Source organism: Panulirus ornatus, chromosome 12 (assembly GCF_036320965.1).
Source record: "Panulirus ornatus isolate Po-2019 chromosome 12, ASM3632096v1, whole genome shotgun sequence".
Lineage (NCBI taxonomy): Eukaryota > Metazoa > Arthropoda > Malacostraca > Decapoda > Palinuridae > Panulirus > Panulirus ornatus.
The window spans coordinates 22266091-22280080 of NC_092235.1; the positions used below are offsets into that span (position 1 = coordinate 22266091).

General features: G+C 40.0%; 1 protein-coding gene across 2 annotated transcripts; it reads left to right on the forward strand.

The window, feature by feature from the left end:
* The first annotated feature begins 2163 nt into the window (after nt 1-2163).
* LOC139751848 (uncharacterized) lies at nt 2164-9637 on the forward strand. 2 transcript variants are annotated; one of them, XM_071667480.1, is made up of 4 exons: nt 2164-3772; nt 4010-4105; nt 5098-9421; nt 9457-9637. In XM_071667480.1, the coding sequence occupies exon 1, from the start codon at nt 2408-2410 to the stop codon at nt 3278-3280; it is 873 nt and encodes a 290-aa protein (XP_071523581.1). In that variant the 5' UTR covers nt 2164-2407; the 3' UTR covers nt 3281-3772; nt 4010-4105; nt 5098-9421; nt 9457-9637. The 2 variants fall into 2 exon arrangements, with proteins under 2 accessions (XP_071523581.1, XP_071523580.1); XM_071667479.1 differs by having other exon boundaries at nt 5098-9637.
* Nucleotides 9638-13990: the final 4353 nt, after the last annotated feature.

A 13990-nucleotide genomic window follows, 5' to 3' on the forward strand; every position in this document is an offset into this window, starting at 1 on the left:
ATATATATATATATATAGAGAGAGAGAGAGAGAGAGAGAGAGAGAGAGAGAGAGCTAGTCCTGATCTTATCTTTCCATTGAACAAATGGCTGATTAGTTAGAGCTAGTGTGTGTGTGTGTGTGTGTGTGTGTCTTGAAGGATTATTCTAGAAGACAATTTTCTCAGTTTGAGTGTTTCTAGCCTAGTTTTCTCATATTGAGTGTATCTAGCCTAGCCTAGCTTTCCCATATTGAGTGTTTCTAGCCTAGCGTTCCCATATTGAGTGTATCTAGCCTAGCTTTCCCATATTGAGTGTATCTAGCCTAGCTTTCTCATATTGAGTGTATCTAGCCTAGCTTTCCCATATTGAGTGTATCTAGCCTAGTTTTCTCATATTGAGTGTATCTAGCCTAGCTTTCCCATATTGAGTGTATCTAGCTTAGCTTTCCTATATTGAGTGTATCTAGCCTAGCTTTCCCATATTGAGTGTATCTAGCCTAGCTTTCCCATATTGAGTGTATCTAGCCTAGCTTTCCCATATTGAGTGTATCTAGCCTAGCTTTCCCATATTGAGTGTTTCTAGCCTAGCTTTCCCATATTGAGTGTATCTAGCCTAGCTTTCCCATATTGAGTGTATCTAGCCTAGCTTTCCCATATTGAGTGTATCTAGCCTAGCTTTCCCATATTGAGTGTATCTAGCCTAGCTTTCCCATATTGAGTGTATCTAGCCTAGCTTTCTATATTGAGTGTATCTAGCCTAGCTTTCCCATATTGAGTGTATCTAGCCTAGCTTTCCCATATTGAGTGTATCTAGCCTAGCTTTCCCATATTGAGTGTTTCTAGCCTAGCTTTCCCATATTGAGTGTATCTAGCCTAGCTTTCCCATATTGAGTGTATCTAGCTTAGCTTTCTATATTGAGTGTTTCTAGCCTAGCTTTCCCATATTGAGTGTATCTAGCCTAGCTTTCCATATTGAGTGTATCTAGCCTAGCTTTCCCATATTGAGTGTATCTAGCCTAGCTTTCCCATATTGAGTGTATCTAGCCTAGCTTTCCCATATTGAGTGTAACTAGCCTAGCTTTCCCATATTGAGTGTATCTAGCCTAGCTTTCCTATATTGAGTATATCTAGCCTAGCTTTCCCATATTGAGTGTATCTAGCCTAGCTTTCCTATATTGAGTGTATCTAGCCTAGCTTTCCCATATTGAGTGTATCTATCCTAGCTTTCCTATATTGAGTGTATCTAGCCTAGCTTTCCCATATTGAGTGTATCTAGCCTAGCTTTCCCATATTGAGTGTATCTATCCTAGCTTTCCCATATTGAGTGTATCTAACCTAGCTTTCCCATATTGAGTGTATCTAGCCTAGCTTTCCCATATTGAGTGTATCTAGCCTAGCTTTCCTATATTGAGTGTATCTAGCCTAGCTTTCCCATATTGAGTGTATCTAGCTTAGCTTTCCTATATTGAGTGTATCTACTCAAGCTTTCCCATATTGAGTGTATCTAGCCTAGCTTTCCCATATTGAGTGTATCTAGCCTAGCTTTCCTATATTGAGTGTATCTACTCAAGCTTTCCCATATTGAGTGTATCTAGCCTAGCTTTCCCATTTTGAGAGTGTATATAGCCAACACCTCCTGGGCTATGTGGCCACAACGTCCACCCATTGCTATAGGAAAATAAAATCCATCCATCCTACGTCTATAATACATTTAATTAGACTCATATTCACGGGATATATTTATTCGGTGGTCATTAGGTGTTTGTTAAAATGATGCTATTGTGTAAACTGTTTCATAAGAATTTATCTGATAATATGGGCAAGATATGTTGCATCATGCTTTCTATGTGTACTATGCTTGTTAGTGGATGTATATACAAGTTAGACTTAAGGAGCCATGTTTTTTATGAATTATTTTCGCAAAATATCAGTTCCCGGTAATGTATATATATATTTACGAGGTACGTTTTGCCTGATTTTTACTGCTTACTTCACGAGAACTGAACGTGTCATACGTATTGACATTCCACCTCATACGTTTGCCGCTAACTCTCAGCCAATCACGAGGGAGGTTTGGGAGACCAGTGTTCGCGTCGAGGCTTTTCATTGGTGGAAACGCGTATGGCCACCTCACCGTCCACTGCGCAGCCCTTCGGCGCATTGGTATATATAGCGCATCACCCCCTCACGTGGCTCCATATTGAGGCCCAGACTCCGAGGAGAAAGCTCGTCAGCTCTCTTCCTAGGAATTCTCGAAGCTAATTTGCCATATTAAGTTACGTTCATCGCAAAGTTGTGATACTTACACCGTGCCATTGATCGTCTATATTTGGTGAAGTTCAAGAACATTGTGTGTTGCTCTCGGTATTGAATTGAGAAAGTTAGATCGCCTTGACCACTCCACCGCTATTTGAACACGTTCTCAAAATGGCGTCGCCGAGCACTGACCTCGACATGATATACAGCGTGATTGAGAAGGAATTCAACATGTTCACGGAACACGAGAAGAAACACCTCTTCGACCCGGAGAAGTTAACGGACGACGGTAGGACGTACGCCTTCCTAGCCCCGCTTTCGGAGACGTCATATGATACAAGTACTCCGTCGACATTCGCCTTGGATATCTTTCCTCAGACTGATGATATCCCGGTGACTACCACCTCCCACTTCGACGTCCCGGACCAATTTACTACCGTCGCCACTCTGAACAGCCCCCCTGAAACTACTGACGCAGTACAGGGTCAGCTAACCCACTCGAACGCCGAAGTCGTCAACGTGATGCAGGGGAGGAACGGCCACATCCTCTCATTGGACCACGCCCCATCTTCAGAAGAGGGCTTGATGATGGTCACACACGACATCGTGGACGAGAGCGAGAAGATGGACATCATGTTCCCCGTCTCACCCAAGGAAGTCTTCGGGGAGGACGCCCCAAAGAAAAGGGGACGCAAGCGCAAGTCAGATGGCTCCCAGACGCCATCTTCTTCCTCCCGAAGGCGTCCCAAGAAGCCCAAGGCTTACGAGAGGGAGATCCCCTTCGAGGACGAGGAGCAAGAGAGGAAAAGGAAGAACGCCATGAACGCCAAGAGACACAGAGACCAGCAGAAGAAGAACATGCAGGACCTGCGAGACCAGCTGAAGTCCGTGACGGAGGAGAGGGACGCCCTGAAGAAGGAACTGGAGAGGCTGCGCCTTCAGGAGCAGACAGCCATGCAGCAGCTCCTCGTCTACCAGCAGGGACAGACCACCTCCTTCCCCCTCCTGGTCATAGAGCAGCAGCAGCAGCCCCACCAGCCCTGATGTCGACAACCCAGATATTGGATGAAGGATCATTAATTAATGGATTTATTACAAAAAAAAGTCTTGCCCTCTTGATAAATCCAATCACCCTAGCTGGCAGGGTGATGTCTACCCGCCTGCAGGCACTGGAACAAAGTCACACCCAATTACACTGCTTGCTTGAGGGCTGTGGTGGCCTGAGAGCAAGTGAACATTCACAACAATCTAATGACACATACTCACACTCTACATATACATAACGTCTCTTCCTCTCGATATTTGTCCTGTGGATATATTGAGTATATATTTGCTATATAGGATGGGATGATATAGGTCATTTTGATGGTGGAGAATTGTGGATGCCAATGATTTCATCATTAATGATTATTTTCCAGGTGCAGATTTGTTTTTTTTTGCTGGAGTTCCTGACGTCTTCAGTGTGGGAAGTTGTGGGTTGTGAACTTGGCGAGGACTTCCTAGATTGGTGTTGCTGATCAGCATTTTTACTGGAAGGTAAGTCTATTTATCTATTTTACACACACCTTTAAACATTCGCCCAAAATCCTACAGTAGTGTTGATAGTTATTACTGTGTATAATGCTTGATTATTTCTGAAGATCAGCACAATTCCATTGTAGTAATGGTCACTTAAGAGTTACTGTATAACCAATGCTATCATTATTTATTTGATACTTATCATTGTACATGGAATATCCTGGCCAAATCTCTCCACTGTCATATATTTTTCAGATATCACATTAGCAGCCGCTGAATTCTCCTGATGCCCCACCTGGTAAATATAGTGATAGGGAACATGCACATCCTGCCACATTTGTTGCAAGTAAGGTTAGTAATGTCTTATGTTCTGCTTTTGCAACCAGTCTGTAATGCAGGTGAAATTCAGTTTTGGGAACTTAAATAATTTATATATGAACGTGTCATTTTTGGGGGGATTTTGTAGACCTTGTATCATTTTTTAGGGGATTTTGTATTCCATGTTCATGAAGGGTTCTAGCTTGTGGAAATGGTTCTAAAGACACGCAAGGGGGATGTTAGTCTAAGATTGGGAAGGAAAGGTTATGTGGGTATGGAAATTGATTGAACGAGGCTGTTGTAAGTTGTCAACACAGCAATCATGAGCCCTAGAGGGAGTGATTGCACTGATGCACTTCGAGTGGTGTAAGTGCTAGTACGGGCCTGAGCCATATCATGCAGAAAGGTAAATTTTATCTTGGGGTGTTCGATTGGGGATGTAACCTAAGGTTGTAGCATAGCTTAATGCTCCACAGCGAGAGGTTAGATGTGGTGTAAATGTGGCAGTTGATTTTTAAGTTACCTCACTCGAGAAAGGCAGACTGGTACATACTGAAAATATGACTTAGGTAATGTTGGGGTTCATTGGGATTTCATGTAACGCCTTATCTTTTGTCGTGTGCTTTATACTTCCTGTGTTGACTTTATTAAGTATTCACAAGATAAGTAGGTGACTATGAAAAACATTGATATAGAAGTGAGTTGAGAAGCAGATTATGAAAAACATTGATATAGAAGTGAGTTGAGAAGCAGATTAAGATAGAGGGAAGAAGAAAATGGTATAAGGTCTGTGAACACTCAGAGCGGGTGAGTCATGCATTGTTGCAACCTACTGTCCTTCAGTAGTTTGATATTAGTAATATGTCACTCTATTATTACATAGAAATTATGTTACTTTGTTACTTATGGTGTACCTACATAGTTGCATGGTGTTCACTCGGGTCAGTTTATGCTTGTCGTAGATCAGCTTTTCATTGGGGATGTATTGTTGAAATTTGAGATAATACGTGCCACTTCTGCTGCAGGTGCTTGGCTGGCAGTCTTTTTAGGTCCTCTCAGTGCCCCAGTTGGTGGTAGGGGGACATGCCGAGCCAAGGTTAACTTGATCACCTCTTCTGAAGATGAGCAAGACATCCAGTTATACAGTAATGGGGGTTTATTGACTGCATGTAGGGCAGAATCCCCAAAATACTCTTGATTATATTGTAGCACACTTTTTATGTAGTAGTAAGATTTAAGCCATTTCAGTATTTTCGTTAAATGACTTTGAGGGTATTATTGCTCTTATTATAGTATTTTATCAAGGAAAAAAAGTTTCTGCACTAATGTAGCTAAGGGCTTAGTTAGGAAACTATATAGGTTAATAGTAATTACATAACATATATTTCTTTACACATACTTATATACATATATGTTTATATAAGTACATGTCTGTGTGTTTGTGTATTACACATGGTATCTAGAGAAATGGATGCGAGGAGAAGCGGCCTTTCTTCTTCCGTTCCTGGCCCAGGAAGTGGTAATCAAGTTTATACACACACTCGCATTTTAATTTATTCTTCTTCCTGTATTAGCAAGCTAGAACCAGTAACAGGTGTGGAAAATGCATCATTCACTTGCATTTGTTTTGTAGTTATTATATGTGTGTTGGGCCTGTTTGTGTAGAAGGGGTTCTGGTATTGGTGCCTGATACATGCAGGCTTGAGAATGGAAGTTGAGGGAATTGGACCTTTTCCTAGTGCTACCCCATTAACGAAGGAAACGATGGATAGATGTGCATATTAAGCTGAATTGTTGAACCATGAGAGGAAGTGAATAGTATTCTACATATCTATGAGTGTATGTGGCTTTGGATGAAAGAGTGGGACTGTGATTCTTGGAGCAAAGGAGTACGATTACGCTTTACTTGTTGGGCAAAAAGATGGTTATAATTGAAGTTGTGGGAAAACACTTACATGAATGTGAGTGATGAGTTTTATATCCTAAAGCAAGGATGGAGATGAACATGTAGGCTACTAAATGGCAGAATGTTGTGCAGCATATGTTGTTCATGCAGAGAATAACAAGTGATGAAAATGTTTGGATACAAGAGGAAGGTAGTGGACTAACAAACTGAATAGGTTCAGAAACTGTGAGGAGTCGAGTAAGACGTGCATGGATCCCCATATATTAGGCAGTGGCAGGAGGAAGTATGGTGAAGCAGCCTTTGGGAATTGGGGCCTGAACCTTCTGGAAGTAGAAAGGCGTGCATGGGATATAATGAGTTAGATCAATGTATTTAGGATGTACCATATGTAGGCTGAAATGGGACGTATTTGTTGGTGGCAGATGCTGATGTCTGTATATTGATAATGATAGTTAGTGGGTCTGTGTGAATGAGAGCATTACACATTAGTTCTAGATGCTGCTTTGCTAAGATATAATTTTTCAACAGAAGGAACAGAGAAGGGGTCAAGTTAGGTTATTCCCACTAAGGCCCTATCTGTTCTTAACACTACCTCGCTAATGCGGGAAATAGGGAATATATTTGAAAAAATAGATAATATATATATGTGTTTGTGTGTGTGTGTGGAATTGCAGTTCAGTTGGAGTTCAGATAATTTTATTTAATGTGAATTAAACATGCATCTCAACATGTTTCACAGAGACAATCCATCTCATGAGGTGCAAACATTTCATAAAGTTTTAAAATCCCAACACCACCATTAAAATTCCTTCTTGTCATTCTTGAGAATAGCACGGGAGAGATGGAATTTTTGTGTTGGGAGTTAAAGGCTTTTTGAACTGTACGCACCTGATGAAGTGGATTGTCTCGGCAGAATATGTAGCTTTGCATGTATAGAAAAATCACAGGTACATTAGATTATCTGAACTCCCTCTCGAAGTGGGATTTCCCCTTCGTGATTATCATCACGCACTAGTGTGATAAACATAGCACTATATGTGTGTGTGTGTTTGTTTGTGTGTGTATGAGTTGAGCCATTCTTCATCTTTCGTGGTAAACATTGATCAAGTATGATAGTCTTAAGATAATATATGCTGGTAGTCACAAGGGAAAGGAAACTTGAAGATTTGAATGCTCTAATGAATGGTTCACATCTTCAGGAATCATTCGCAGAAGTGCTCGAATTCTCATGTTTCATTTTTTTGAAGTCTTGTGTTTCACTTTCTTTGTGGGTACCAGCATATTTGTGATTCATGTGTTCCTTTTTTTTTTTATTTATTTGCATGATTAGATATGTACATGGCCACTAACACTGTATGCCAACTTTATCTCTCCTTCCTCTTCATTGTTTATTGTGATGGATAGGGTTTGCTCATATAGTTCCAGATTGTGGTCTTGCTTTACTTTCTTATTGCTCTGCCAGGATCAACCGCTATCACATATCCCACCCAAATATATTTTGATATAATCAGAGTCTCATCTTTATATGTGACGTGGATCCTATTTCAGGCCATAAATTTTTTTTGTATTTTTGTTTTAAGACCTTCATGGAACTTTATCTTGAAATATTAAATTACTTTTTCGTGCATGCTCATTGTTTGTGATCTCCAAATCAGTAATAATACATTTAGTTTAATTGGCCATATTCTGATGTTAGGAAAATCGTATACCCAATCAGTCTACAGTTGACATATCATCCCCAAATACTGGAGACTTGATATACAAAATCTGATTCAGGGTCAGGCTTCCTGTAATTCATTCCCATCACCATTGTCCTGAAGAATTTTTAGTCCACACAAGTTAATTTTTCTGTTTTTTTTTTTTTTTTTTTTTTTTTTTTTTTTTTCATCCAGTCATTGATTTTTGTTGCCTTGTCATTCATTGTCTCATTTCACTGGCTTATTCATTTTTATGTTTATTTGTTATTGTTCACCTCTTCTGAAGATTGTTCTGATTTTTTAACTAATTTTGTGCCATTTTCTCTTTGGTACATCTTTAATGTTTTTCATTTTCTTGTTATGCAAACTTGACTCCTCAGCATACCATATTTCAAGTCAAAAGCTTTTGACTGGTACATTCATTTCCTGATAATATGGTTCCATGAAACAAGCCCATGTGGACTGTGAATAGGAACAGTGACATTTCCATACAATGTTCAGTATTGTACAGTTAGACTTGGCCTTAAAGTGTCCCATTGAATTTTTCTTCCCCTCCAAACATATTTTTTTTGGAGCTCCAGTGTGTTGAATCTTTGTGATGTGGTAAGATCATTAGAATAGAAAAAGCTGTTTCAAGACCCATTGTGATGGAAAACTTTGTCAAGAGTACAAATTTGCTATCAGAACATTCTTTTGTTCACCCGACCCTCTTATGCTGCGGTTTCTGATTTTGAGTCCTTTATGATATCTCCATACTGAATAGATGTGTCTCATCTATTTGTCATGCTCTGTCTCTTTTTTCAGAACATCCTCTTGGATCACCATTAATCAGTAATTCACGATTATGCCAAATGTCTACCGTATGCATACATGCACATGGAATCTGCTTGCAAAAAGGTCATAGTATCATCAGTGAACAGAGAGGATTATGTGCTTGTTAGAGACCTTCTCTCTCCCAAGCTCCTGCAGCTGCACCCCATGCACGAACAGGCTTCAGAGGAGATGCTGTGATGTGAGAAGGTTCTCAGCGACATCGTACTCATTTCTGTTTGCGAATGAAGACTTGCCTTATTGGAGGTAGTTTCCTTCTCAGGAGTCTACTAACATCACTCCCTTGAACACTGAACAGCAGTCACTAGAAATCACACACATGTACTGCACCCATCATTATTTATTGTTGTACCAGAGTAGTTTCTGGTCATCATCTAAAACTAGTAATTATTAGAAAATTTCATCAGTAGACCTCACTGTTCAATTTAACCATATTTTCATAACTCCATCATCCTCATATTGTGTTGCTGACATGCAGAAACTGGGTTACAGCAGGTATGTTATGTAAAACGAATATGGTTTCGTACAGGTATATTGAGTCGTTATTTAGTGTAGGTTATATAGTTAGTCATTATGTAGGTTTCTATGTGCAGAAACTTGAGTGTGATAATTAGTACAAAGTTATGCCAGAACTTTTTCTAATAAGAACAAAGTTAGGCTCTAACTTTCACTGTGATATTGAGTACAAACCAATGTTAGAACTTTCACTGTGATATTGAGTACAAACCAATGTTAGAACTTTCACTGTGATATTGAGTACAAAGTAATGTTAGAACTTTCACTGTGATATTGAGTACAAAGTAATGTTACAACTTTCACTCTGATTAATACACTTATAATCCTAGGACTTTCTCGGTGTTATTGAGTACAAAGTAAAGGTAGAATTTTCTCTGTGATATTAAGTACAAAGTAAAGGTAGAATTATCTGTGATATTGAGTACAAAGTAAAGGTAGAACTTTCTCTGATATGTAGTTAAAGAAATTGTTTTTTGTTGTTGTTGACTATATATCTTCTTTTTATCCCAAGTACCTGAGTAGTTGTAGTTTACAGATGGTTATTTTTATATTACAGTTATGAATATTTACATATTACAGGTATTTCTGTGTATCAATAAAAAAGTCAAAACTGAATATTCTTGTTTTTTAGTAACAATGGGTGTAAATTTTTGTCAATATTTTCCAACTTATTACCTTATCTCTTCTGTCCCATCCCAGAAAGGTGGTCACTCATTCCTTCATGCCCTCAGAACCTTGAACATCCCAAACCCACCCTTTTTCTCACCTTGTCCTCAGTTACTTATTGAAAGGTCATCACTTCCTTTTGGTGTTCTCCTCAGTTACTTATTGAAAAGTCATGATTTTCTATTAGTGTTCTCCATGCTAACTTCACCCCTAACTAACTTGTTCCTCCTTTCATCTCCATTGCTAAAGCTAATAATGATGTTTTTTTTCATTTTCTATCAGCCTATATCACTCGCCCCCACTTCTAAACTCGTCCATGGAGTCCTACAGTGGCTTACTCATAATCTGCCACCAACACCTTGTTATTATCAAACAAGACATTCTTCCAAGGTCCCCTCTTCCCTTCCTTCCAATCTGCTTATCTTCCTATCTCTCCTCTTTAAATACCTACTTTGCTTGCTTACATTAATCAACCCATCCTGAGACCCATGTAGCTAACCTGTCGCCTCTAGTAGAAACATTTATTCAGCTTATCTGTAGTTCAACTACTACACCCAGAGAAGTAAGGTAGATGGCCTACTTCTGGTTAACCTACTGCCCCCAGATAGTCTCTTATAGTTGACGTACTACACCCCAGATATAAAAGTAACCCACGTCTGTTTAGCATACTGGCCTAGCTATAAGGTCATTAACCCAAAATCTGATGATAGGTAATTGTTCATGGTTAAATTCCCCCCAGATATAAGGTTATAAGTACATGGTTAACCTGCAGCTCCCATAGAAGGAAAGTGCTTGCATTTGGTTGACCAATTCTAGATATAAGGGAAAGTATTCTCATTTGGTTAACCATCAACCCAAGATATAAGTGGAGGTACTCTCATTTGAATTACCATCAACCCCAGATATATTTAAAGGTACTCGCATTTGGTTGACCATCAACCCCAGATATAAGGGAAGCTACTCTCATTTGGTTGACCGTCAACCCCAGTTATAAGGGAAGTTATTCGCATTTGGTTAACCAACCCCAGTTATAAGGGGAAGGTACATTCGGTTGACCATTATCTCCAGATAAAAGGGCAGGTACATTTGGGTGACCATCCCCAGATATAAGGAAAGGTACTCAAATATAGTTGACCATCAACCCCACTCAAGGTAAGGTACTCAAATTTGGTTGACCATCACCCCCAGATATAAGGTAAGGTACTGTCATTTGGTTGACCATCAACCCCAGATATAAGGTAAGGTACTGTCATTTGGTTGACCATCAACCCCAGATAAAAGGTTAGGTACATTTGGTTGACCATCCCCAAATATAAGGGAAGGTACTCAAATTTGGTTGACCATCACCCCCAGATATAAGGGAAGGTACTCGCATTTGGTTGACCATCACCCACAGATATAAGGTAAGGTACTCGCATTTGGTTGACCATCACCCCCAGATATAAGGTAAGGTACTCGCATTTGGTTGACCATCACCCCCAGATATAAGGTAAGGTACTCGCATTTGGTTGACCATCACCCCCAGATATAAGGTAAGGTACTCATTTAGTTGACTATCAACCCCAGATATGTCAAGTTACAAGTTTGGTTAACAAAGTACCCCAAATAAAGGTCGGTTATCCGCATGTGGATATATATATATATATATATATATATATATATATATATATATATATATATATATATCATCCCTGGGGATAGGGGAGAAAGAATACTTCCCACGTATTCCCTGCGTGTCGTAGAAGGCGACTAAAAGGGGAGGGAGCGGGGGGGCTGGAATCCTCCCCTCTCTTTTTTTTTTTTTTTTTTTTCCAAAAGAAGGAACAGAGAAGAGGGCCAGGTGAGGATATTCCCTCAAAGGCCCAGCCCTCTGTTCTTAACGCTACCTCGCTAACGCGGGAAATGGCGAATAGTTTAAATAAATATATATATATATATATATATATATATATATATATATATATATATATATATATATATATATATATATATATATATATATATATTACTAGTTCATCATTTTTCCTGCGAATCATTGTATCGCTGGAACACCCTTGATATATATATATTGGAAGACTTAATTGGAATTGCTTAATTTTAAATCAATGGTTTGCTTTCGTTTTCCCTTCTCATCACATATTGAACATCGTACGAGAGTTTTGTAGGTATGGGAAGTGTTGTCCAGCTTCAAGACCATCGTAAGTGTGTGTGTGGGTAGTTCTGTGTCCAGCTACAAGACCATCGTGTGTGTGTGGGTAGTTCTGTGTCCAGCTACAAGACCATCGTGTGTGGGTAGTTCTGTGTCCAGCTACAAGACCAACGTGAGTGTGTGTGGGTAGTTCTGTGTCCAGCTACAAGACCAACGTGAGTGTGTGTGGGTAGTTCTGTGTCCAGCTACAAGACCATCGTAAGTGTGTGGGTAGTTCTGTGTCCAGCTACAAGACCATCGTAAGTGTGTGTGGTTAGTTCTGTGTCCAGCTACAAGACCATCGTAAGAGTGTGTGGGTAGTTCTGTGTCCAGCTACAAGACCATCGTAAGTGTGTGTGTTTGGTTAGTTCTGTGTCCAGCTACAAGACCATCGTAAGTGTGTGTGTGTGGTTAGTTCTGTGTCCAGCTACAAGACCATCGTAAGTGTGTGTGTGGGCAGTTCTGTGTCCAGCTACAAGACCATCGTAAGTGTGTGTGTGTGGGCAGTTCTGTGTCCAGCTACAAGACCATCGTAAGTGTGTGTGTGGGTAGTTCTGTGTCCAGCTACAAGACCATCGTGTGTGGGTAGTTATGTGTCCAGCTACAAGACCATCGTAAGTGTGTGTGTGTGTAGTTCTGTGTCCAGCTACAAGACCATCGTAAGTGTGTGTGTGTGTAGTTCTGTGTCCAGCTACAAGACCATCGTAAGTGTGTGTGTGTGTGTGGGTAGTTCCACCTGCTAGTACGCCATCGCAAATGCCTGGGCCAGTTAAGGTGTGGTCACGTAGTGGTCGATGATGACGCATGTCCCCCCCCCAACACACACACACATACCAGCGGTGTTGCCATTTCCGAGACTCCGTCTACGAATAAAAGACATAGTTTTCCCTTCTCTCACGTCAAATGGAACGAACGACCCCATTATTAACCATGGCTACCGGGAAGACGTAAAGTTGGGGGGAAGGAACCTGTAGTACCACTACGAAATAGAAGACCAGAGGAGACATGGGGAGGAGGGTGTTAAAAATGACAAATAATTATGGAGGAGGAATGGGCCAGCTTTGTGGCATTGGAAAATGGGGGGGGAAGGGGATGTTATGATGTGAGGCCGTGATGAACAGCTTCTCCAAACTTGTGACTTGATTTTTCTGTTTTGTAGGAAGAAAGGGTTTTGTAGAGGGATCCCTTGTGAGGCAAATGCCCCACATTTTGTAGAGGGATCCCTTGTGAGGCAAATGCCCCACATTTTGTAGAGGGACCCCGTGTTAGAGGCATCTGCCAATTGCCCCACATTTTGTAGAGGAATTCCGTATTAGAGGCATCTGCCAAATGCCCCTTATTTTAAATGGTGGATAATAAAAAAAAAAGGCCATACCATCACAGACCAGACACTCGCTGACATTTAAAAAAAAAAAAGCTGAAAATTGGTCAGACGGACATTAGACATAATTTACATCAGATAAAAGAAAGTGTTTTGGTATTTATAATTTGCATATTGGGAGATAAATAGCGGTGAATAGGGAAGGTAAACAAGATAATTATTTTGTTTATAAAGAATTTATGTTCAATAGACTCGAATATTAAAGTGTTTTATCAATTGTTAGAATTACTTGGAAAATGACTGGCCATTTATATGTTATTTTGTGGATATATATATATATATATATATATATATATATATATATATATATATATATATATATATATATATATATATATATATATATTGGCGCATTTCGAAGACATATATATAGAAAATGTATTGAGTTATCTGCATTTTGATGTAGTCTTAGAGGCCATAGCGCCCCAAACAGCTCTCTCTCTCTCTCTCTCTCTCTCTCTCTCTCTCTCTCTCTCTCTCTCTCTCTCTCTCTCTCTCTCTCTCTCTCTCTCATATTTATCATCGTGTGTGTGTAGTTATCTGGGGGGGGGGGGTCGTTAGGGATGGTGATTAGCCACTCCAAGGACAAGACAACACCCGAAGTTTTCCTTTGGAATTCTCGAGAAGGTTTTTGATATGCAAATGAGGCAGCTTGGGGTCCCGGCCAACTGTGTCCAGTGTGGTGCAAGACTTCGAGAGGAAATGAGACATTTTGATTAATTCATTTATCTCT

What these genes read in the sequence shown, in the direction of transcription:
- LOC139751848 (XM_071667479.1), top strand. Translation starts at nt 2,408, where the DNA reads ATGGCGTCGCCGAGCACTGACCTCGACATGATATACAGCGTGATTGAG.